This window comes from Danio rerio, chromosome 3, assembly GCF_052040795.2.
Source record: "Danio rerio strain M-AB ecotype USA chromosome 3, GRCz13ab, whole genome shotgun sequence".
NCBI lineage: Eukaryota > Metazoa > Chordata > Actinopteri > Cypriniformes > Danionidae > Danio > Danio rerio.
The window spans coordinates 4554452-4581769 of record NC_141023.1 but is presented as its reverse complement, the minus strand read 5'-3'; the positions used below and the strand labels follow the sequence as shown (position 1 = coordinate 4581769).

Here is a 27318-nt window from a genome sequence, read left to right as displayed (position 1 = left end):
CATGTGTGTGTGTGTGTGTGTGTGTACACACACACACACACACACACACATACATATATATATATATATATATATATATACTGTTGAAGTCAGAATTATTAGCCCCTCTTTAAATATTTTTTCTTTTTTTAAATATTTCCCAATTTACCATTTTCCCAAAGGATGTTTAACAGATTCAGGAAATGTTTACAGTATGTCTGATAATATTTTTTTTCTTCTGGAGAATTTGGCTAGAATAAAAGCAGTTTTTTAACCTTTTAAAAGACATTTAAAGGACAAAATTATTCGCCCCTTTCAGCTAATTTTTTCTGATAGTCTCCAGAAAAAAACATTATTATACAATAACTTGCCTAATTACCCTAACCTGCCTAGTTACCCTAATTAACCTAGTTAAGCCTTTAAATGTCACTTTAAGCTGTATAGAAGTGTCTTGAAGAATATCTAGTCTAATATTATTTACTGTCATCATGACAAAGATAAAATAAATCAGTTATTAGAGATGAGTTATTAAAACTATTATGATTAGAAATGTGCTGAAGAAATCTGCTCTCCGTTAAACAGAAATTGGGGAAAAAATAATTCAGGGGGGCTAATAATTCTGACTTCAACTGTATATATATATATATATATATATATATATATATATATATATATATATATATATATATATATATACAGCTGACAGGATGAAAACTGCCCGGAGAAGAAACTGTAAAATGCTGAGAAGGGAAAGATTTGAGTTGAATGAACTGAGTGCGGCCAGAGAGATAAGATTTGAGCCAGTCATGTGGAATATTGGTGATGCCAAGAGAGATTAGTCTATTGATGAGGGTGCTGTGACAGATAGTGTCAAAGTCTGCACTTAGGTCAAGGACAATGACAATATATATTAGCCCAGAATCAGCTGCCATAAGAAGGTCACCATTGATGATTTTAATTTGCAGTTTCCGTGCTGTCAGCTAAATTAGATGTCTGTTTCATTTACATGCGTAGGCACTTTCCATCCTCTCTACCTGCACTGCTGATTAGACAAGAACTAGTGTAGCGTAATGTTTACTGCATTTAAAATACTTTAAAGAGGTGGTCCACTACGATATGGTATTTTAGACTTTAGTTGATGTGTAATGTAGCTGTGTGAACATAAACAGCATCTCTGAATGTAAGACGATCAAAGTTCAATGCAAAAGGAGATCTTGGCTTTTACAGAGTTAGCTTAGCAAAGCCTACAATGAATAAACTTTGAGGACTACAAAAAAATACATCCGGGCTAGTGAGATCACAAAGGTATTTTTACCACGCACACACACTGCGCAGCTAAGGGGCATGACCAGAGGCGCTGTAATGTTACAGCAGGGAAAGCTAAAATGGCATCCAAATGCTGCTATTTCCACAGAGCTTTGTCTGTTTCTGTATTTGGGCTTCCAAAGGACATGGTACAAAGACAGAAATGCTTACAGTTTAATTTAACTATGTTCCAGAGAATTTTAATAAATATATAGCTCTAGCATTTGACAATGGAGAACTTCCATCATGTAGAAAGGTTGTAAACAATGGGAAATGCTGTTCGGCACCACTAAACATTTAGCTAAAAACTCAGATTTATCAGTCAAACCGCTTTAAACACACACAATCCTCAGCAGTGCTGCAGCGTCTCTCTATGCGTGTGCGACTGTGCGTGTCTCTATAGGCAGCTTTTCCTGCATTTTACATCTCAGATAATGAACTCGCAAAAGATATATGAACGATTCATATTACTTACACAGGCATATTCCGAATATATGTGAAAGATGTTCTGTCATGCATTGAGTAAAAAAAAATACCGGAGAGCTCGCCTAACTCGTGTAGCAGGAAAACAAATCAAGGCTCACACAGGTTGCATCCCACATCTTGTGCTTTATTCTCCTGTCAACAGTGTCACTGCATATTACAGAAAACAACTTAATCTGAGCATAAGTGAAAAGAAACATCCATCCCACACACGTTACATGTGCTACAGACAGTACACACACACACACAAACTCTCTTAAAGGAGCCGCATCCTATTTTCACTCAAAAGCGCATGCTTGTAGGGATGTGACGTGGAGCCTATCTGTTAATATACAATTTGCAGTGGTGCTCCTAAATTTTTGAAGTTGGGAGCACTGGTCCTACAAAGTAAAATGTTAATTTCGAGCCCTGGTTATGTTACTTGGTGCCATGAAAAATATTTAGTATGTTTGTTTTTACCAACTTTACCAGCATATGTTTTATGCAGCGAAGGCTTTTCCAACAACAACCCAAAACAGGTAATTTGCTGGATCAGCAAAATACCTTACTACTAAAAAACCCTTACTACTATATTACTAGAGTCCAGAAGAGTATATATAATGAGTTGTCATATTAATTTCTGTTTTAGTAACCTTTTATCTGAGCCTGAACACTTCACTCTTATCCAGCCCTGAGAAGCTGAACCTGCCTGTAGCTGTACAGACATCACCCAGGGTTGCTGAATAGCTGACGACACTCTCAAGTAAAAGGTGAGAACTGATTATTTTAATGTCAATTAGAGCTTTGTGCATTGTTAAGATGTTAAAGGCCAGATTATTCACCCTTCTGTTAAATTTGTAATTCTTTTTCAAATACTTTACCAAGTGCTGTTAAGCAGAAAATAAGTAACAATACTTTTTTAGACATAATAGGATTAAAAACTAATTACTCTTCCCCATAAAGACTCCTTGATTCCAATCATTCAGTGGCTGGAATCAACGTCAGATGGTTCACCTTACCTTCTCCCAAGCTTGCCTTCTTCCGTGGATATTTCATAACCTGTGGATGCACAAACTGTGATTCAGGTGTAAGGTCTGGCCAGTTAGTCTAACTACGGTGTCTACTGGTGGATGAAGATTCACTGCATGTTCAGTCTTTCCAGTGCATGATGTTGATTTACTTTAAACTTAACTCATATCTGATTTTAATTTTAGTATGAAGGGGTTTAGAATATTCATATGTTTATCCTCTTTTTATCTGACTCCAATTCTAAAACATTGATAAGATTTAGTTTCTTTTAATATTACTTTAGTTTATAATTGAATATTTTCTTAGATTCAGTATTGCATGTTATTCTCATTCATATGAATTCCTATAACATCCTGAGTCTTGTACCAGCCGAGTATGCAATCTCTTAAGCACAAGCTTGTCAGTCTTGGTCATTAAACTGAGGCGATTAACCACTATTCTAAACAGACAGAACCCTACTTACTCAGATTAGAATATTTGTTGTCTGGTACCCATAGATCTTATATCTACTAAATCAAGACCAAGCTATTTATACATACCATGACCATTACTATAGAATCAAGCAGACCAATCTGCTTAAACTATAAGTAGCTTTGTATAATCACCACATGATTTAAATAGTATTATAAGTTTAGAGATGAAGACCTACCCACATTTAGATTGGTCTCAACAATATTTTGTTGTTTTAAATGGAAAACCCATTATTGGACTTTTAGTCTAAGTATACTTGAATAAATGCCAATGTGTTAGTCGGAGCTCTAAAAATATCGTATAGCGTGCCACACTGCTCCATCTAATGTGTTTTAGTCCGTTACTAAACTGCATAGTGGCTTGTGGTGTTATGGATTTAGCGATAGAGGTAAAGTTGGTTTTATATTCGCACATTTGTTCATTTAGAAGTCCCTATATTGTTTACAATGTTACTTTGAATATTCGATCGGAATTAGCATGCAAGTATGACTTCTAAACAGCATTAACACTTATTTACTGTGAACACTGTTGTACTTTGATAGTCACTGGCTGCTAATAGGATTTCCCTAATTACAATTAACAAAGAATATTTTTCTGAAGTTATACTGTTAAGGAGAAAGTCTGAATATTCGAATATAAAACCAACTTTATCTCTATGATTTAACATTATCTACTAGAGATATTAACATGAGATCTGTTTGAATAATTCAAAACAATTTATTAGTCAGGTAAATGTATTATGCCAATTCATTCAGTCAATTTATAAACAATCAACACAAAACATCAAATTATCAAAGATAAATCCAAGATCAAAAGATGCATACCTGACTTAAAAATATACATAGAATGGAGCATTAGAGCTCCACGCTGCGGGCTGATCTAGTTACAGAATCGCGCCAAACATTTATAATCTTTCTCTTAAGTACTTGAGGAAAGGGTGTGGCGAATAACAAAAGGCATTTGCATTTGGTGGCATGTTAGATTCTGATTAGTTACTGCCTGTAAGAAACAAATGGTCATTTGAATAGAAGCCCCAATGTAAAGACCACCCTTATCAGTGGTTCAAAATGTACCTAAAGTTATATATCTATGATTTTGATTAAATTTCTGAGGGAATGAGACCATTGTTCTAGTTGCACTAGATATCACACATGATAGATAAAGTTGTAACGTTTCCTTTACAAACTTTATAATGCTGCGGTGCCAGACAGTATGTCACTGCCAAATAAGTAAAAAAAAAAAAAAATATATATATATATATATATATATATATATATATATATAAGCAGGAAACCTTACAAAGGCCTGTTCAACTCCTGTTCATATATGGACCCACAAGTTGTGATTTATTAAGGGGAAAAACTCTCAAAATATTCTTATCACCATCAATCATGTTTGAAAATTAAATCAGGAATCAAGCAACAAAGAAACACATCATTCCAAACACCAATCAAATACACCCTCATATAACTTTTCAGGAAGGGATCAATTTAAAACAAGCTCAAAATGGTCAAGCCACAAAAGTACTTGTCATCAATACCAAAAATATTTAAATTATACCACAGTTCAAGAAGTCCCTGTAGGAAAAGGAAAGAAAAAAAAACTCAAAGTGCAAGTCAGAATCAAAAGTCACAGTCATTAGCTGGTTTACTCACGAATCCTTGTTGAAGGTTGGGGCTTTGCTGTTCTAGACTGAAGCTTTGCAGTGCTGGCAGTAGAGGCTTTGTGGTTCTCATTTAATTTGAAGCGCTGAAGTGCAGTAGACGTTGCAGTTCTCACTAGTTGACACGTTGAAATGCAGTTGATGCTGTTCGGTTCTCACTTTATTCATCTGCTTCTTGACATCTCGGGAGGGTTTAAACATTGCTGGCTGATGAAAGCATAATTAAGTAATAAAACTTTGTTAAAACAATAAACCGCAGGCTCAGACTTCCATGACTGTCAGAGGCCCTCTCTCTCTTCTTCTTCCTCCTGGTGTTTATCGGCGGTTCGCATTAACCCTCCCTCTCTCTCTCTCGTCATCCATAATAAAAGTATTTACTGAGATTGCTGAACTTACTCAACCTCATTTTTATTTATTTATTTTATTTATGACATAGTAATAAAGTCACTTGGATTGACACAGAACCTTCATTCTTTAAAATGACCATTCTGTGTGAGTATGTATGAAGAGAGGGTGAGTGAACAGAGAGAGTTGCAGGGATGGTTCAAATGTAAATGAAGAAGAGGAGTTGGCTTTTCCACATTCCCACCTGGTGGGGTATGGAGCCTATTGTCTCTGTGTTTTGAGTATCAAATTATTTGTGGTATCTCAAATCTTACACAGGGAAGTGACTTTATACTCATGTGTGAACTGGTTACATGTCTGCATTCCTACCAAGAATATCACCTGCCTGCTTATCCTACTGCGCTTTCCACATAGTTTTGAATAAATTAAAGAAAAGAGATAATCACCCTTGTCTTCTGAAAGAAATATCCATGTAGTCACTCTCCAAATATTCAGTTTTGTAACTGTGTCTTATCTTATTGTAAGTTGTCCCTGTACTAGGCACCTTGACATTCTTGAGCACTGGATAAAATTGTTCTGCCTAACTGAGCTGAATATTTGCACGTATTCATAGCCCATGTACCCTTGAGTATGACGTATAAAAGCTGGGAATACCCCAGTCTTCTTTAGAAGAGAGCAATAAACTGTTGGATTCACATCTCTCAGTTGTTGTTGCCTTCCTGGAGCTCCAGCTTACTGAGGAAACACACAGACGATCTGCAATTTATCCCAACATCTTCCTTATGTAATTGTGACACTGTGTGTATTTCACATCTTTCAGAATGTTACATCTTTAAGTAATTTTAAGTATTTTTAAGTATTTTACGTTCATACTTTCACAGATTTTTTTTAAATAAAATAATATTAACTATAGTAAAAAGTACTTTTATGCCGAAAAATTTTTTTTTTTCCTGTGTTTCTCATCCAAATTTTGCCAAACCTTTTCAATTATTGGCAGGAAGATGTCTGCCGACACTGTGGTGAAAACCTCGAAAGCATGGCATGGCTAACCCTGAGCAAATACCCTAACACTCCATGTTACATTTAACCCCAGTTGCCCCGTGCTCCCCTATGAAAGACTTTTTTTTAAGCTTTTAGCTTTAGCTATTTGTTTTAGAGCAGAAAATGGGAAAAGACAGCCTGATCTCACGAGAAAACGTAAGTATTTTACGTTTTGCCAGTTTAGTATGCGTACGAATTTGTACGAGTTCAGTCGTATGAAATTGTACGATTTTAAAAAAGGAGGCGTGGCATCTGACCCCACCCCTAAACCCAACCGTCATTGGGGGATGAGCAAGTCGTACTAAATTGTACGAATTAGATCGTACGAATTCATACGAATTACCCACTAAATCAAAAAGTTACAAATTGCCGTGAGATTGCGTTGGAAAAGAGACTGTTGACAAAAAAGAGGAACCTTGAGATGATAATTAAAAGACAAATCAAATTAATTTTTTCAGATGGTCAAACACCTTACAAAGAACAATTACATTTTACAGCACATTCACAATTAAAACTTACTTTAAATTGAAATGTAATATTATTAATTTTATTATTATTAAATATTAACACAGTGGCACAGAGGGTATACTGGTGTCACAATAATATTCATTCTTTCAGTGATTTATTATATATTAGACAGAGATATAAAGTGTGTGTGATAAATACTGTTATTCTCCAGCTTGAAAGTCTTTATTAAACAGGAACATGAAGTGTTTCAGTCAGGTTTCAGGGCTCTTCACAGTACAGAAACCACATTAGTGAAAATAACCAATGATTTACTCTTAGCTGTTGACCAAGCGTGCATCTCGCTATTAGTTTTACTCGATCTTAGTGCGGCATTTGACACCATTGACCACAATATCCTCATAAATCGCTTAAAGTCTACAGGTGTCCAGGGAAAGGCTCTACAATGGTTTAAGTCATACTTAACTGACCGTTACCAGTTCGTGAATATTAATGGACAGCCTTCACAAATCTGCCCAGTAAAGTATGGGGTGCCTCAAGGATCAGTTTTAGGCCCTTTGCTGTTTACAATTTACATGCTACCACTGGGAGACATTATTAGAAGACATGGGATCAGCTTTCACTGCTATGCAGATGATACTCAATTATATATTTCAACTAAACCTGACGAGACGTCTGAACTTTCTAAACTAACTGAGTGTATTAGAGATGTTAAAGACTGGGGTTAATTTACCTTTTGAAAAACATATATCCCATGTCACAAAAACTGCCTTCTTTCATCTGAAAAATATCGCTAAATTACGAAATATGCTATCCATCTCAGATGCAGAAAAGCTAGTCCATGCTTTTATGACCTCTAGGCTGGATTACTGTAATGCTCTATTTGCTGGCTGCCCAGCATCCTCTATTAACAAACTTTAGCTAGTACAAAATGCAGCCGCCAAGTTCTTACCAGGTCTAGAAAATATGATCATATCACCCCAATTTTATCCTCCTTACACTGGCTGCCTGTTAAGTTTCGTATTGAATTTAAAATATTAATTCTCACCTATAAAGCTTTAATTAATCTAGCTCCTGTTTATCTAACCAACCTTCTGTCTCACTACAATCCCTCTCAGCTCTTTAAGATAAAAAAATCAACTCTCTAAGATCTCAAATCTCAGGGCTTCTGGTAGTACCTAGAATAGCAAAATCAAGTAAAGGAGGTCGAGCCTTCTCTTTCATGGCTCCTACACTCTGGAATAGCCTTCCTGATAATGTCCGAGGCTCAGACACACTCTCCCAGTTCAAAACTAGATTAAAGACCTATCTGTTTAGTAAAGCATAAACTAAATGCATCACTTAGCAGTATGATCCTTGAATGTGCCCCACACAGGTTTCTGCATTTCGTTTATATACACTATGAACAGCAGCTACGCTAATTGAATTATTATTCTCTATTTCCATCTGGGGATAATCATCCCAAGGCCCTCAGAGACTATGCAGCGCCACTGATTCGATCCAAGATCAGTGACGAGATGATCCCAAGGTTTCACAATCCTGCAACAGGCCGTGTCCTGTGCAGCTGCTGCGCTGGTTATGGAGAAGTGGAGAGCATGAGACTGATTCCTGTGGCGCTCCAGGGACAGACGAGTCATGCAGATGTCCAGCGTTCTCCGGCACCTAGTCTGTAGCTCTGGACAAGACGTTTGGCCTTAGGAGAAATGGTCGTGCCCAACTGAGCCTGGTTTTTTCTAAAGGTGAAGACTCCAATTGGTGAAGTTTTTTTTCCCTCTCCGCTGTCGCCTCTAGCTTGCATGGTTCGGCATCTGTAGAGCTACGCATCGATGGATTTGCTTTTCAGTGTTTGGACTTTCAGTAATGATATTAAACCACACTGAACTGAACTGAACAAACACTGAAAACTGAACTACCCTGTTTCCATTTATTATGATCTTCTATGTGAAGCTGCTTTTACAATCTACATTGTAAAAGCTATACAAATAAATCTGAACTGAATATTTAGTCCTGAAAGTGTTTTGCTTCATTAAATAGTAAACATGTGTTTTTGTGTGTTTGTAGGAGAGCAAAAGCTGGTGTAAAATAAGTACAGCAGACGTGTGTGTTCACCTGACCTGCAGTCTGTTCATGTGAGTCCATCTTTAACTCACTTCTCTCAGTTACCATCAGGAATGAAGAATAAATTTGACATTAGGTTCTTTTTTCCTATCTGTCTGCTCATTGTTTTAGTCTGATCACAGAAGAAGATCCTTGAAGACCTTTGTGCAGTGAAGCTAAATCACACAAGAGCTCTTTCTGCTCCTCAACTTTGTGTCGAGATTTCATCAAGATGGCAGCAGACTTACTTGAGGACCCTTTAGAGGACATGGCCAAGTGTTTGTTATCGTTTAAGAACACGTTTCAGTGGTTTGACAACATTAAAAAGGAGATAGAAGAGAGGTGTGGCATTAAAACAGAGCATTGCTGGAAAGATGATGACATTAGACAAGCTTGGATAGAAACACAGAAAATGGCAAAAGGTTACAAAAGAAACCAATGGGCGTATGTGATAACATTCCTGGAGATGAAAATGTTTGATGATGATGAAAATGAAACAACTAAAGTAGAGTCTGATGTAACTGAGCATGCACAGAAAGAGCAGCCATGTGGCAGTGCGTCAAAACGGATTCAATTGATAGACCAACACAAAGAGCATCTCAATGCATTACTGAACGCACATATAAACTAGTGGGGGATATGTATAAAAGTGAAAAAGCAAACGGTGGTTACATTCATTTTGGCTAAACAATAGTTTTTGATAGGACAGGCACCTCTGAACAAACTAAAACATATATTCAACATATATAACTATAAATGTAAGTATCTTCTATGATGCACTGGTCTTCTGTGATTTACTGGTAGTACCAGGTTAGTTATATATGTATATATTAAATAACCAAAAATAGCCATGAGGGAATATTCTCCATATTTGCATAATATTGTTATTATTTTAAAAAATAACTAACCTAACATTCTGGAAAGTTTTTAGAGTTGCAAAAAATAACCTGAAACAATGTTCATTTTGGTTATTTAAAAAAAATAATCATATAAAAATGGAGAGAACATAATTTCTAAGCATAATAGTGTTAATAACTCATCTCTAATAACCGATTTATTTTCTCTTAATGATGACAGTAAATAATATTAGACTAGATATTCTTCAAGACACTTCTATACAGCTTAAAGTGACATTTAAAGGCTTAACTAGGTTAATTAGGGTAACTAGGCAGGTTATGGTAATTAGGCAAGTTATTGTATGATGATGGTTTGTTCTGTAGACTATCGGAAAAATAGTGCTTAAAGAGGCTGATCATTTTTTCCTTAAAATGGTGTTTAAAAAATTCAAAACTGCTTTTATTCTAGCCAAAATAAATCAAATAAGACTTTCTTCAGAAGAAAAAATATCAGACACTGTGTGGAAAAATCCCATGCTCTGTTAAACATCTTTTGGGAAATTTTTAAAAAGAAAAAAAAATCAAATGGGCGCGAATAATTCTGACTTCAACTGTGTGTGCGTGTGTGTATATATAATTATTATATAGTTTTTGTAATTTGTAATTTTAAAAATAATGTATTTTATACCAAAATGAAGAGTGCCTGTCTGAGGGCTCCCAGGTATCAAAATTTTGCGAGCCCTAAAACCTCATGATTTGATTTGATTCCTCATAAGTAACAAATAAAAATACATGTTTCTCTGTTACAAAGAATCAAATCAACGACATTTAGAGATTAGCGATCATGCCATGGCATATGAAATGTGTTTATCTATCATAAGATGCCTGATTTATTGAATATATTCTCAGACAAAATTAAAATACTGTTCTCTGACTTTCTATTATTGTCCTGTTCATCATTGTAAATCAGCTATGACCATCTACACTGTAAAAAAGTGCTGTAGAAATAAAGATGACTTGACTAAATAAACTCTGTTTTTTCTTTGTTTCGAGGGAGAATGTCTTTAAATGAAGATACTGTGATTAAAGCTCATTCAGATGTTTTATTTGGATCAGATACACAGAGGAAAAAACAACCGCATAATTCTGTACTGCATAAATATATAAAGAGAGATTCATGCTGTTCAGAAATGCTTTGCAGGATCTCATGAAACACTCACTGCTTGCTTTTGTTTTCTCAACAACAGACTGAACAGTAATGTCTATTGTCTATTTTACACTTCACATGACAGATAATCTCATGTTCACTGAATTATTTTAGTCATTGATCAACACTTTATTCTTTGTGCTCCTTGTTTGATGTTTACTATTGTATTATTGAATATTTACTCTACCTGTCAGTATTCGGTTTTTGTAATAATGCTTTGGCACTATTGTAACGCAATCACCACATTTTAGGCACCTTAAAACTTCTTAGGCACCTAAAATATATTTGATTGAATGCAGTGAGGAAAAGCCAAAGACAATTTTTTTTCTCACTATAACAAACATCAAACAAATAACTAAATGTTTAATTTTGCTGGTTTCACTTTAGATCATAATTGAAAATACATTTGGGCTGATTGCATTTCCTTGTGGCATCCCATTTTCAACATTATACAGGTTGCTGGTCATATAATGCCACAGCCATGTCACCCTGCAGACCAGGACCGGTTACTCACTGAAGCTAAGCAGGGCTGAGCCAGGTCAGTACCTGGATGGGAGACCACTAGGGAACACTAGGTTGCTGTTGGAAGTGGTGTTAGTGAGGCCAGCAGGTGGCGCTCAACCTGTGGTCTGTGTGAGTCCTAATGCCCCAGTAAAAGTGAAGGGGACACTACACTGTCAGTAGGCGCCGTCTTTCGGATGAGACGTTAAACCGAGGTCCTGACTCTCTGTGGTCATTAAAAATCCCATGGCACTTCTCCTGAAAGAGCAGGGGTGTAACCCCGGTGTCCTGGCCAAAGTCCCTCTATCAGCCCTTACGATCATGGCCTCCCAATCATCCCCTTCCACCGAATTGGCTCTATCACTGTCCCTCCACTCCACCAATAGCTGGTGTGTGGTGAGCGCACTGGCGCCGTTGTCCTGTAGCAGCCGTCGCATCATCCAAGTGGATGCTGCACACTGGTGGTGGTGTGGAGAGACCCCCCCTCATGATTGTGAAGCGCTTTGGGTGTATGGCCATACACAATAAATGCGCTATATAAATACACATTACATTACATTACATTACATTACATTACATATAATCTTCAAAAAGTCGATTGTTTAGCTAATTTTGTGTATAATGTGTACATTCATCCCTCACAGTCTGATCTATTTTAAGTGTCTTTTATGACATTTCAGCAGTCATTCAGGCAACTAAATATTGATTGTGCACCACCCCACAAACACATACAACACAATGCAGAGTAGCATCGGTGGTGCTATAGGCCAGCAAGCATGCAGAGAGCGAGTGGGTTACAGTAACAACAATTTAATATTAACTATTAACAAATAGAACAACATACGAATAATATAATATTAGCTTACCTTACCAGTGATGCTGCCATAAAACTCTGTAGATGAAAGATGTGTTATTAGTGAATGTAAACAAGATTGAGGTCATTATATAAGAGTAAAGAAACTTAAAATAGTTGTCATTATTTAATATTTGCTTCTAATACAAGCTTTTCTTATTCTTACCTTATCTCTGATTTCCAAATCCCTCACTGTTGTGGCATCATCTCTCTCTTTGGAGAAATCTAAATGTAACAGAGGCCAGCTAGTCAAGTGCTGTGCAGGTAAACCTCATGCTGCGTTCACACCAGACGCAGAACGCGCGTCAAGTGCGAGTGATTTACATGTTAAGTCAATGCAAACGCGCGAATAGATATCCTGCGGCGCGATACGCACGAATGGCGCAAATTACGCGGGGCGAATTGAGCGTTTCGCGCGAATCTCTCAATTTCAAAAATCTGAACTTCAGCGGAAATTCGCCGCGCATTAACCAATCAGAAGCTTGCTCTTGTGGGGGCGTGATTGTGACGTAGAACCTGTTGTCGGTGTTCCCAGGGATATCCTCCACCCTTCACCGACAACAGTTCATCAAACTGGGCTTGGCTCAGTCAGAAGCACCACTGAAAGCCTCCATCATCCAGGTTAAGTTTCTGGAGGAGTTTATGAGCTCATAGAGCTGAATGCACCTCTGAAAGAATGTAGTGAACTCAGACACGACCCTAAACGTATCGACGCTGTTTTTTTAGTCTTCATAAAGCACATAAACACTGTTATTTTCTTCATAAAATCCTTGTTAGCCATTTAGCTATGAAGCTAGAGTCTTCGGGCAGACAGAAGCCCTGCCCATCACGCCAATCCGCGTCTGTTATGAAGTGAATTTGACACGCGAATGAAGCGGGGTTTGACGCGGGTATGAAGCGAGTAAACTCAAATGTTCACGCGGCGATTTATCCGCGCGTTCCGCATCTGGTGTGAACACGTCATCACTCCTCTGAGCTCTAAAGGTGCTCTAGCGACCAACATTAGAGGGCGGCCATGGTCTTTAGCCTCCTTGTTTGAGCAACCGACTCCCGGCTCAGAGCGGTCCATTACTAGTCCATGGATAAACAACTTACAGTACATTTGTGTGTCCTGGGTTACATAGACATGCTTTTTCGTTCCACCGATTGATTCAATGTTGTTTATGTTCCCAACGAGTTTCTGTTCCTCGTAGCTGTTTAACTTTGCAAGCTGCTTCTGCATATGTTAAGTTTTAAACATCCTGGGTTTCGTGAGCTTATTGTTGCATTAGACAATCTACATAAGCATTGCTATGCTCGCCAACATAATTGCAACATTTCAACTTCCTTCTTTAACACTTCCCACAATCATGCTCCACACCACATTTTGGACATCTAATTTTCCCTTCGCACACAGCAGAGTCTTCTATTTATATTTTTATTGTCCTTCTAGCTTTGCAAACTTTGCCTCCACTCAGTTTTCTTCTGATTTCCTCCATAGTTACATTAAAGGATATTCCTTTTTTTGACCCATTTCATTGCAGTTTATTTTACCACCAGCCTGTGGTTTTAGTTTTAAGATCTTTGTGCTTTGCATTCCATCTTTAGATTTGATCAGAACTCTTCCATTTTTTTTAGACTTTTGTCTCTCTCACTGATCCTATTTCTATTGTTTTTGATAGTTTATCAGGGTGTACATTTTGTTCTGATTGCTTGACAAACGTGATTGTGAATTTAATATCTTTTTTGTATTGTTAATTCTTATTTCCTTTTGCCTTGTCTCCTTATTCCTGCCTTCTTCTCAAAATTAGACTCGTCACTCATGTTGTTTTCTTTTTTCCTTTTATTTGATCATACTTCATGGAATTCTATTTCTATTACTCATCCATTGTGTCTACCTACTTCAGTCCAAGACTTATTCCGAATTGTCCTTCCAATTCGGTAGTTTTTCTGCAAATGTCCTTCGGTTTTTAAGTCCTAAATCCGGGATCCCAAGCCTACACCCTCCTGCTTGTTGTTGATCTCATGTGGCCCGAGCTCCAGACTCAAATCCACTCTCCTCTTAAATCAGCCCCTGATGTGTGTGCATGGTGTATATATAGTCCATGTAATCAGTGATGATGTCCTTCAGCAGTGTGTGTGTGTAATAAAAATTCAAGTTTCCTCGACCCCCTCTAAAAAATCTCCAAATTACTAAATATGCTCATTTGGAGCTGTTTTGTTGTAAATAAACAGTTAAATGATCAATAATATGATTTATTATTATTCTTATTATTATGTACAAAAGACAAAATGAACAGTATACATCATGTAGGGATAGTTTACAGACTGACCCAAAGAATGACCTGTCTGGTAGATGAAGAAGAGCCGGAGTCAGAGATTTAAATAAATAAATCAAGTTTACTGAAGATAGTTTGCAGTTACATCAACAGAAGCCAGCTTCAACACTCGCAATGAGTTCCTAGGCCGCTCTGCTTACAATCACCAATCAATAACAATTATACTCTCACATAACGTCATTAACTGCGTCACACATATAGGTGTTCTAGCCTGATTGGTTAAAGCACAGATAGACTAGGAAAATTTCCACGTGGGGTTCGTGCGTATATTCTGAACATTATCTAAGCATACAAATGTCAGACATCCACTAGACTGATTAGAGCTGACTCCAGACCTGTAAAACAGATCAACAATCAAATAGAACAAACACACATAAAGTACAATCTTTTTCTTATCCAAGGCTGAGTGTACTGTCAGCCGTCTTTATCAAAACTGGTTAAAACCGGTATCATCTACATTCAGGCAGTTATAATATCCTTACTACACAAAGTCTATCTTGAATAAAAAGTAAAATCACTTTAAAAGATGTAACCATAAAAACAGCAAAATCACTTTTAGACATTTTAGACAGTATTAACTCATAGAAATAACAATAGAAACAGTTGCTTCCAGTCCTCAGCCCTCAGTTCCACTCAAGGTCTCCATGACCTCTGACCTAGTTTGCTGGCTCCTGAAAATAGGTATGAAGAGAGGCAAATGCACTGAACATTCTTAAATTAAGCAATGTGTTAACTTATTCATTAATTAAAATCAATTCACAGTTAAATACTGAGAAACAGAGTGATGAAAAGGATAAACGTTGGTCCATGATGAGATGGATTGGAAAGCAGAAATCCGAATCCTTCAGCAAATAAATCAGCAAACAGTTCAGCTTATTAAAATGAAGAGCTATTACAATGAAATAGAATCAAAGCTCATTAGCCGTTTCTTCACTGTATAACTTACACATTCTCATTAAAGAGTAACAAATGAATGATTTATTTAGATTTCTTATTTGATTAAATTAAATAACAGGTGTCACTTTAAAAATGCACACATCTAACAAAAAAGTTAAAGCATTTCTCTGCTTTCCTAACTGTTTATGCTCATTTAGGGTGAAATTAATTGTGTTATAAAAAAAAAACCTCACCAAGAATAACATCTTTATTATTATTATTATTATTAATTATGTGTATATGTCTGTTCAAAAACGCACCCAAAACCCAGACTTTTGCTCCGCTTCAAATCGCAAGTACAGAATGTTTGGAAAACAGTGTCTATTTACCACTATATAGCGCGTAAGCTGACAGTCACGCACTGCTATATGACTGTTTTCAGGATTGTATATGAAGGGGTGACAGCACCTATAATGAAAAGGAGGGGAATCCCGCTGTTTTTATATTTATTTCAAAGTGTTTTCATGCCTAAACAAAGCGAAAGCACAGAACAGACTCACATTTAAGAGCAAGGGGCGGCCCCTTGTGGTTCGGCGGTATTGATTGCGTATAGGGAGGATCGGCTCTTTAATGTTTATTTACCACCCTTTAGAGAAAGACTGAAAATACGGGAGAAATACAAGAAAATACCTTAACGGGATGATAGCGGGATAGAATTGTAAAATACGGGAGAATTCAGGGAAAAACGAGAGGGTTGACAGGTATGCATCAGGTGTGAGGAGCTGAGGATTATGCAATGCATAGTTCAGTTCAGTGGAAGATGTAATGTGTAAAGTGCCGTCTAGTGTGTCTGGTGGCTACTTTGTTTAACGAGAGTGACAGTAATATTGCTTTAATACCTTTTAGCCCAAGGATTCAAAGTTCAGTTTACATTTACATATGTCAATTAAAGCTTAATAAAACGTCTCATATATATTTATCCTGCAATATGAACACAAAGTTAAAATAGGGGCCCACTGTCTGGGGATGGGGTGCGTTGATTTTGTTCAAAGTACTAATGCTGTATTTAATAAAGTTAACAAGTTAAACTGACAGCACAAACTATATTATACATCACCACTTCTTATTCAGATAAGTTTAGGTTTAGACAGAAATGTTTTTTTTTCCTTAAATATGTCATGAGAAACTCCCACCTATTGGATGGTTACAGAAAACACATTCTGTGTTTTTTAATTTTGATGCAAAAATCATCTATTCCTTATCATTATTTATGAGGTCTTCTGCCATTTTAAAAATGTTTTTGGCACCCTCATAGTTTGCCTTTGCTGTTTTGGTTATCACATCACAGACAGAATCCGCTTCATCTGCTTCGTCCCATCCAGTAAGTCCTCCTCCAACAGCTCCTACCAAAGCAGAGGTTCCCAGCACAACACCTGCGATGATCGGAGCTGAGCTGGCTGCTTTCAAACTGATGGGTTTTAATGTTGGTTTAAAATTTCCTGCTTTCAGCAAAGCCACAACAGCTGCCACTGCAACTCCGATGCCCAGAAAAGCTCCGATCAACATCCCTGTGCTCACTCCTGCAAGCTTAATGCACAACTTTTCATAAACTCTCTTCTTTGCTTTTTCTCGTTTGCCTTCTGAAGACAGATTGTCCTCCTTTATATTCTTCTCCTCATTTTCAATGACCTCATCAACCATGTGAAGCAGCTCATTGTTGTAGCCATTTTCCTTCTCTATCGTGTCTGCGGTTTTCAGCAGATTTCTCACCTGAACTCGATTGCTCTTGTAGCCCCACAGGCGATTTTTCCAATGCTTATTATCAATGACAAAACAGCGACCTTTACATTTCTCAGCAAGTTCTTGTAGTTCTGCATTCTTCTTGATAAATTCCTCAATAGTTTGACCCTCTAGATCTTCACCATGAGTGAATAAAATTGATATATGTTTGAGGGTGTCCTCACTCGCTATAAAAAATGACTTTATATGATCTATAATTGCCTTTTCTTGCTCTGTGTACCTGCCAACATTGAGAATCATGATGCACATGTCAACACCAGTACCCATTTCAGTGATGGATTTGATGATTTCAGAACTGAAAATCTCCTCATTACCAGACGTGTCAAAAATTCCAGGAGTGTCAATAACGGAGATTTTTCTTCCATTGACTATGGTCTGTCCACTTGCACAACTTTTAGTCTCAGATGAAGGAGAAGCTGTAGTCTTGAATAGATTTTCTTGAAGGATTGTGTTCCCAGTGCTACTCTTGCCAACTCCTGTCTTCCCGAAAAGGACAAACTTCCTCTCAGGTTTAGATACCTTAGCTTTTGAAGAGATTTAAAAAACACACTTGTGTTAGTAAAAGATTCATTTATGTGGAAACAGTTTCATTTGGATTTAAAAAGGTAACCTTAAAGGCCCTTTCATGCTGCATTCACACCAGACACAGAACGAGTGTCAAGCGTGAGTGATTTACATATTAAGTAGAGATGTAACGGTATCAGAATTTCACGGTACGGTAATACCTCGGTATGAATGGCACGGCACGGTATTTATTGAATAATTTACAGGAAAAACAAAACTAATGAAATGACTCAAAAAAGTGCCAAAAGTGTTTATTTACCTTAGCACTGAACATATCAATGACATACAAATCAGCCATTAGACATTCTGCGGAGCGATAAGCATGAATGACGTGAATTGTGCTGCGCGAATTGAGCGTTTTACACGTTTGATGCGCTTAACGCACATTTCGCACGTATCGCTCGAGTTTAAAACCTGAACTTATGCAGACATCCGTGCCACGTTAACCAATCAGTAGCTTGCTCTTGTGGGGGCGTGATTGTGACGTAGAACCTGTTGATGGTGTCCCGGGGGAAATCCTCCAGCCGACACCGGCAACAAGTCATCAAACTGGGCTGGGCTCAGTCAGAAGCACCACTGAAAGCCTCCATCATCCAGGTTCAGTTTCTAGAGGAGTTTATGAGCTCACAGAGCTGGATGCACCTCTGAAAGGATTTAGTGGACTCAGACACGGCCCTAAACGTATCGACGCTGTTTTCCAGCCTTCATAAAGCACATTAACACTGTTATTTTCTTCATAAAATCCATGTTAGCCATTTAGCTATGAATCTAGAGTCACCGAGCAGACAGAAGCCCTGCCCATCACGCGAATCCGCGTCTGTTCTGAAGTGAATTTGAAGCACGAATGAAGCGGGGTTTGACGCGCAAATGAAGCGAGTAAACTCTAATGTTCACGCGGCTCTTTAAGCACGAATAGCGCAATTTATCTGCGCGTTCCACATCTGGTGTGAACACAGCATCACACTAAGTGCAAATACAATGGCGGTACAACCGACAATTTTTTTTAACCTGTGTGTGTTCATTTTTTCCACCATATATTAGCCCTGTGAAGAGCGTACAAGATCACATGGCCAGACCAACTCTATAGGGAAATTTCATGGATGATTCCTTTGGCCGAAGCCCTTAACTCTGTTCACTAAAGTCAAAGCAATCAGGAGAGCTGTATTTGCGGAAGATAAATCTAGGCCAATTTAAGCGGGCTTTGTCACCCCTAACATTTCCACTCAGCCCCCCTGAAATTTTCAAACCAAGCAGATTGGAAATACTGGACATTGGAAAACATTTTTGAGAACCATCAAATATGTACAATGGACTACGTTATCTTGCAGTTTTTGTTTTCACAAATCCACTTGAGGGCACTTTTTTTGACAATCTCAAACAAGTTGCTCGTAAACATTTTCACAAAAGTGTCATTTCTCGTAAATCCACCTGAACCTGCCGTGAACATTTCTGCAAATATTAACATCTTTCTCTTGTGCGTCTATGAGAGAAGCCAGTTGGCTTGTCGTCTTGCCTAATTTATTAGCTTAATATTGACTGACTTGCATACATTCTTCCCTAAACCCAGCCGATAGTGTTTTCAAAAGCAAACTAGCAAACTTTTTTTTTTAATGTTGTTTTACCTAGTTTCAGTAACTATCTTTCGCCTGCCTCATTGCCCGGTCCCACTCCGGTACCTCCCAAGTCTGGCACCATATGCGGTGTGGCCTGATTGACATTGGCATCATCTAATTGGCAAGTAGCACCACCTTTTTAAAGCCTGATTGGCTGTAGCTTTGGATGCGTCACGTCCGACTTTGCACTTTGTTTGGGTGTGTGTCTTTGTGGCTACAGGTAGATGTATTGTGCTCATTTTGATATTGATTTTTCATTTGTTTAAATGGGCCAATGTTAAGTTTTGATTTTTGGTGCTGTAATAGTGCGTTGGCGTATGGCTGTGGCATTTTCCTAGGCTGTGGTGGCTTGGAAAACTGTTCACGATTGCAGGTACTTGATGATGGATTTTAAATGGATGGGTAATGGGGTTTAGCGGCATTTAATCTGTATTTCTCACACCATAAAGGCATGATTTTCTGCACCTTGCTGTATTCTCATACTTTATCAGCATGTGCTTGTAAAGAGTTATGGGCCCATTGGTAAGTGTTTAGGCACTATTTTGATTAGTATTATCATGTAAATTGACTAATTTTGACTCATGTAAATGACTAAATGACAAATTTTAATGGGTTTTAATGGGTTAAATGTTTTTTTTTGTGCCTCTTATTTTTACGATTCTCCCTTTCTCTCCATCCCTTTTGCCCATTGGTAAGTGTTCAGGCACTATTATGGTTATCATGTAAATCCCTTTCGCTCCCTTTTCTCTTACATAATTCGCTTTACTAGCTTTCATACTCGCTCTTGCCGTGGTTATCGGAGGTTGTCTGGGCTTGTGCTACTGCTGTTTATACCCCTCTGCTACTGCTAATGCCCGTGTTGTTAGGGGCTGTCGTACGAATGCCACCAACACAGCTGTTTAAGGGGGACTGCACTTATTAATTACTAATGCGCCGCTTTGTGCTCCGATTCGTTTTTTTTTTTTTTTTGATGTATTGATTTGTGTTAGTTGTGCTCTGCTTTTGTTTTGATTTGTGTGATTATTATTTTCAGTTTGCTTTTTATTCTCAATTTATGCAGAGCATTCCTTTTTGTTTTGTTATTTAGACCTTACTTTAAGTTTATTATTGTAATCATTAGTATCATTATTTTGATGATTATCGTCAATTATGTTGATGTCTTTAATCAGAGTGTGTATGTGAAATGCTGTAGCTGTCTCTCAACCAGATCATAGAAAGTGTATTTGTTCACCTAATTGACTCACTTATTGATGTTGGATCGTGCATTTAATCTATTTTCAGTTATTTACTTAAATTTTGATTTATTTCAGGAACTGAGGCCTTTCCCGATGGATGACTGGTCTTTTCCAACTGGTGGTGGTGCTTCTTTACTGTGGGACACTGAGTGCTTGATAGCTTTGTGACGATGACATAAATAAATTATAAAAAAAGTTTGGAGTAAGTCAGCAATCTCAGTAATACTGTTATTTTGGATGATGTTTGTTCCTTGGAAAGAAGGCGGGGGAGAAGAAAAGCAAGAGAGAGAAGGAAGTGGTCACTGGCAGTCATGGAAGACGCACGCAGCGGTTGGTTGCTCGTCATGCTTTTATCAGACAGCAGTGTTTAAACCTGTTGAGATGGCAAGAAGTGAATGAATGAAGTAAGAACCGAAAGCATCTACTGCATTTCACGTGTCAACTGAAGTGAGTACTGAACAGCATCTACTGCAGGTAAACCTCACTCCTCTGACCTCTAAAGGTGCTCTAGCGACAGTCGCTAGAGGCCATAGTCTTTAGCCTCCTTGGTAGAGCACCCGACTCCCATGCGGAAGGTTGCTGGTTCAATACCAGCTTGGAGTGGGTTGGGTAGCGTAGGATCGGCGGGGTTACATTGGTGCCGTGACCCGGATGGGAGTGAGGTTTAGGGGGGTGAGTGTAACGGAGGCCAGCTAGTGTGTGCTGTGCAGGTAAACCTCACTCCTTTGACCTCTAAAGGTGCTCTAGCGACACACGCTAGAGGCCATGGTCTTTAGCCTCCTTGGTAGAGCACCCGACTCCCATGCGGAAGGTCGCCTGTTCGATACCAGCTTGGAGCGGGTTGGGTAGCGTAGAACCGGCAGGGTTACACAAGCTCAAGCTGTGTTAGCAATGTGCTCTTTGAAGGACAACTGATCATCCAGCCTCACTCCAAGATTCCTTAAAGAACTCCATGGGTTAATAGTGGATGACCCCAACTGAACTGAGAAGTCATGTTGTGTGTGTGATGTTGCAGGGAAGACAAGAACTTTTGTAGTGTGTGATGGTCTTTCACCCAAGCTGAGATATCCTCCAAGCAGTGAGAGATTCTAGCAGCTACCATGGGGTCATGTGGATGAAATGAAAGATAGAGCTGTGTGTCATTAGAATAACAACAATAAGAGAAAAAATGCTATTTGATGATGGCTCCCAGTGATGTGGTGTAAATACAGAATAGTAGGGGACTTAGAACAGATCCCTGAGGTAGTATAGTGGCCAGATGACTGAGTAACTGAAAGTAGTGCAGTCTCAGTGGAATGTTAACATTTGAAGCCCGATTGGTTTGCATCTAGTAGGTCAAAGTGAGATACAAATGTGAAAATTTGGTTAAAATTCACTCTTTCAAGTGTTTTGCCAATGAAAGGAGGGAGAGAAACTGGTCTGTATTTTCAATCAGTGATGTGTTAAGTGATGTTATTTTTAGCAATTAATTCAGCAAACTGTTGTAAGGATGGCTGTATCTCTCCATAATATTAAACCCTGAAAACTGTTATGGAACTCCACACGAGACAAGACCACGAGAATGATCAGGCACTAAAATAATAAACTTTCTAATCTGAGAAGAAGATCAGCTAGAAAACAAGTTGTTCAGGTTGTCTCAATCATGTATCCTAAGCCCCCCTCTTTGCCCTGGACTTTACCTTCCCCACCAGAGCAGCTCCACACAGGATGTCTAAATTTTTAACATGGTGTCTCTTGTGGCTCTATATTCATGTCTGGTGTCATTTTAAATGTCTCTGTGTGATTGGTAATGTGGTCTTGATTTCATTGTAATATTTTATAATCTCCCTTTAATCAGTTAATTTGGGTTTGGACTTTGATAAAATCTTTGCCAGATACTCCAATCCAGTGAAAATGATCTTCACTCAACTCATGACCAGGCAGGATTCTTGGTGAATCTTTTATTGTCTTGAAGTTATGGTGATTTGAGTATTTAGGCCAGTGGTTCTCAAAGTGGGGGTCGGGACCCCCCGAGGGGTCCCGGGACAATGAAGGGGGGGGGGGGGGGTGGCCTGGTGATTTCCAAAAATCTATTTTTTTTTATTAAACCATAAGAATTACCATTTTAATCCATAACCTACTAAAAAAAATAGTTGTTTACAGTTACTATATACACTACTGTATATAGTTACTATAGTAGCTTATAGTAACTAGTTCTATTGGATTGCGACCCCTCAGGTAATTACATTATATTAAAGACTCAGCAATAGCGTCAGATGCAGCAGATTGATTTTATAATACCAGGTTAAACTTTCTGGCACATTTACAGCACTGACATACATTAAAAAAAATATAACGAAGAATAGACTTGGGTTTATTGGTGTGTGTGCGCCCCATTGCACGCAAGGTTTCTGTACTTATAACTGCCTTAGAGGATATTGGGGGTCGCAAGTTACTGGCATTGTTATTTTGGGGGTCGCGAGCTGAAAAGTTTGGGAACCCCTGATTTAGGCAAAGGGTGCAGAAGTGTCTGTAAAATCCTGTAGATAGGATACCCAATTGCAGTTTGTGAGTCTCTGAGCTCTACATCAGGACTTATATGCTGCAATGTATTTCTACACAGTCAGGTATTCATCTCCAACTCTTAAATGTATCTTTAAGGAATTGATGTTGTACAATCTTGATTGGCTTATTTTGGGTCACGAAACATCAAAACACATGTTTTGAGCTGTTGACAATCGTATTTGTGTCCCACACTGCTAAAAACACTATTAGGACACCTATATTTCACTAAAAAGTGTAAATTGGTTGTTTTTGCGTAATTTCAAGCAAATTCGTACTTCCGGTTTGAAACAAATTTTTGAAGCTGCGTCACGGTCATGACATAATAGCGTGTATTCCAGCGTGCAGACTGGACGTCTGTGCCAGAGTGTGTCTTATTACGTCTTACAGTGTGATGCATTAATGCATGAGTAAGGCTTGGTTCAAACCAATCAGCGCGCTCTATTGTGCAACTTCATTAATATTCATTACTGTGTTTACACGACAGAGACGCCACGTTGTGTTGGCAAAACAAGCGTGAAGTGTTGCTTTTATAGTTTGCTGCAGTTAAGTTTTGTTTTCATTTTCTCTCTGTGAGAGCTCATCTGGATCATGTGTGGATTAACAGTGTACGAGACGCTCGACAACAATAACTTACGTGTCTAAAGAGGATTATTGTTTACCTGAGAGCTGTTCTCATCTGCAAACGCTGAGATCCAGATTCGCTTGTAGTCTCCTCTTAATAAAGACGCGGCTCTAGTTGCTGGTGATTGTCCTGTCTCTACAGATTTGGTAAGTGAGCGACCAGTGCTCTTTGTTTATTCGTATCGAACTAAGTTAACTATTGCACTGAGTGTTAACATGTTAGCACCACAACCAAACTTTAACCTCGTGTAGGATTTTCGCCACATTTAGTGACCGGAATAATACATGCGGCTTTCTGACGCTACCTGCCGTGTGCATCTAAATTTCCGTGAAAGTTTTTTTTTTCTCTCATTCGCCGTGCGGTATCAAACATTGCATTAAAAATACACGCTTAGAGCAGTTCCTCGAATCAAATATCTTGTTTGTCGCGAGGGGCATGAATGAATTCCCTGAATGAAAGAGCCAAACTGCAGTTAAAGTCCAACATTTAATCATTTGGCAAATAATTCGACTACAGATGTCCATGTAAACACCATCACTTTCTCCCCGTGTGTGTGTTTGTGTTTGTGTGTTTGTGTGTGTGTCTGTGTGTTTTGACTCTGAAACTTGCGCGTGCCCAAATAGACACTCCCACACCATCCCACTTTAGTTCCTCCGACACTCCCCCCTAAACAGAGCTGTACACGCCCACTTTTCAGACTTTTTCCAAAGTAGAGGTGTGAAAACACCCTGCTGAAACAAGGGGGTTTGGAATGGAAAATCTTTGCCTGACAAATAAATGCAAGATTATTGTTTAACTCTAATTTCTCCTGAAATCATTTAAATCTAGTAGATTGTTTAGGCTAATGTCTCCGCAGCCTATGACCAGGATTAGTCATACATTCAGGCTCAATGGATGAAGCATGGGCACAGCATTAGAGACCTGTCGATTTCTGAAAATCGCTGACTTAGTATGATATAATCTAGTGGCTAAATCAAACTTTAAGTATGAGCAAGCATGGGGCGGCCTATTATTACTTAAAGGAAATTAGCTTATCTGCTAAGAATCGGAACTGGTGAGGATGTGTCCGTGAGCAGATGGAACTGGCCAGCATACTGACTCTAAGCAACTTCGGGTAAACAATGAACTATTAACTGAAAATAAGGATTTATTAGGTTAATCAATCTAAATTAGACCTAATCACAACCTATAATGTATTCAGTTTGAATTAGATGAATCTAAATTTAAATTATTATAAATTGGAGCCAGATTATAATTCAGAGCTGGAAACAAATTAAAATCAATTTTAACTAATAAAAATATTTATTTTCACATGTGCTAAAAGGCTTACACACATTTAACCTTCACCCATGCTGTTAGTTTCGTCATAGGACTAATAGAAGGACCTTTACACCGTCCATGATCGCCTCGGTCTCCTTTAAATTTCTTTTTGGCTCTTTATATATTTGGCATATCCAACACTCAAAAGTTTCCTGTTGAAGTAGTTAAATACTACAATTCATTAAATAGTTGATTTAGTGTACAACACTACCATAATAACAAAAATCTTAGAATCGCCCCTGGAATGCATTAATCACGAGTGCAGAACTCACATGTCAAACCGACAAACAGGAAACAGAGATTGTGACGATGTAGATTCATTTGTTTCCTATAATCTCATAGTCTCCTTTTCATACAAATCAGAATAATTGATCTTCTAAGCAAATCTTCATCTGTCTGTATAGAAATGACTTAGCAACCAACATTTTTTTTCTTCTTTTTTACAAATGAACTTGCACAAAAGAATCAGTGCACAACAAAAACAAGGACAATACCATTTTTTAAGGACATTACATATACTTCCATTGTTTTAATATCAGGTTAATAATGCTGTCTATGGCCTAACCCCACCCTAGCCCTAATCCCTGTTCTCACAGAAACAAATGGAAATCTCTAGATACGAATAAAAACATGTTCTTGACAATTTATTATAACTTTTAATTTGTGAAGACCAGTAAAATGTCCTTGCTAGTAAGTCGTTTTGATATCACACTATAAATTGGAACAATTGAGCCCTCACACGTATAGTTAAAGCAGTACCCCCTATTTCAATATATTCTAAAATGTAATTTTTGTTCCTTTGATTTAAAAGCAGATTTTTTTGGCAACATTACTGCAGTCACATGATCCCTCATTCTAATATGCTGATTATGCTGCTCATAAAAACAGTTCTATTGGCAAAAAACATTACATAAAAAGCTAGTTTTGGTGATTTTTTTTCTCAAAAGAGAGTAGCAGAAACCAAGCTTTAAAATGTACATTTAAAACAAACTGGAAAAAAGCAAAGGAAATCCAAAAAGTAGCCAGCATACATAAAATAATTAGCCTATCTAATTGGTAATGAGTACAAGTCTATGATTAGAAAATGCTCATTTTAAACAGATTATACAGCTTGTTTAAACAAAATTATAGATTTTATGTTCCCATAATTTTTCATTTAAAAGTTCTACAACAATCACACAACAGATTTTGCATTTACAGTTTCTTACCTCCCATTATTTCTGACCTTTTGTGAATCTGAACTCTGTCATCTGTGAAACAAGTTATGTTGCATTCATTACACTGTCCTTCATGCAGTCTTAGTTTATGAAATGACATAACTGATCATAAATGTAAAATTCACATTGTTTTGAGAAGTGAAATAAAACCACACTATACATACTCTACATTTTTAGAGTCTTGATATTTGTTTTTGTAGTAATAAAATGGTTAAGAAGAGATTTCTATTAACAGTATTTAAATTCATCCTCTACCTGATGAAGATGGTCGATGAGAATGTAAAGAACAGAAACTACCGTTAAAGCAAAACGATGCAATGTAAGGTTGGTGTCACATGTCTTTTCTCCACCAGAGCATTCTCATACTTCCTAATTGGTGGTCAGGGCTGTGCTTTCACATTTTTTTCCATTTGATTTGCACATAAAATTATAAAACTACTGGTCAGCTTTACATCATGTAAACACATAAATCAGTATTGAAACCTTTACAACAGATTGCTTAGTGAATTAAATGTGTGTTCAATGCTGTGTTGTACAGTTTTATCAGTTAAATGTAAAGCTCAAATGAGCATGGTTGTGATGTCGTAAGAACATGCCGATCATTCCTCTGGTTTGGCCGGCACAACATGGAACTACTCCCACACATTTATACAAACAGGACAAAACATTAAATAATAATGTATGTGTTGAGTATGTATGCAGTAATGGTGTGGCAAGTGTGTGGAAATGTCATCAGGATATGTGTGCGGCCAATCGCTGATGACCCCACAGTGGGATGTGAATTGAAGTAAGTGACTATGTGTTTATGTGTGTGTGTGTGTGTGTGTGTTTGTTTGGTGTTTGTGTATGCGCCAGTACTGCTATTCCCAGTGATAAAGAGGAGTTCTTCACACCACCTCGCCCTTCTCCAGGCCGTGTACTGTCCAGGTACTGAGGTGGTCGGCAATAAAGTTAA

At 37.8% G+C, this 27318-nt stretch overlaps 2 protein-coding genes across 3 annotated transcripts in view; one reads left to right on the top strand and one right to left on the bottom strand.

Annotated features, from left to right (window-relative positions):
* Positions 1 to 27318, top strand: part of engl (endoglin, like) — a 449904-nt gene that overhangs the window by 225249 nt on the left and 197337 nt on the right. The gene's annotated exons all lie outside the window — the stretch shown is intronic.
* On the bottom strand, positions 14614 to 26653 carry LOC147845442 (GTPase IMAP family member 9). The gene is made up of 3 exons (XM_087243879.1): positions 26619 to 26653; positions 26355 to 26396; positions 14614 to 17772 (listed from the first exon to the last, which is right to left on the bottom strand). The coding sequence occupies exons 2-3, from the start codon at positions 26359 to 26361 to the stop codon at positions 16700 to 16702; spliced, it is 1080 nt and encodes a 359-aa protein (XP_087100005.1). The 5' UTR covers positions 26362 to 26396; positions 26619 to 26653; the 3' UTR covers positions 14614 to 16699.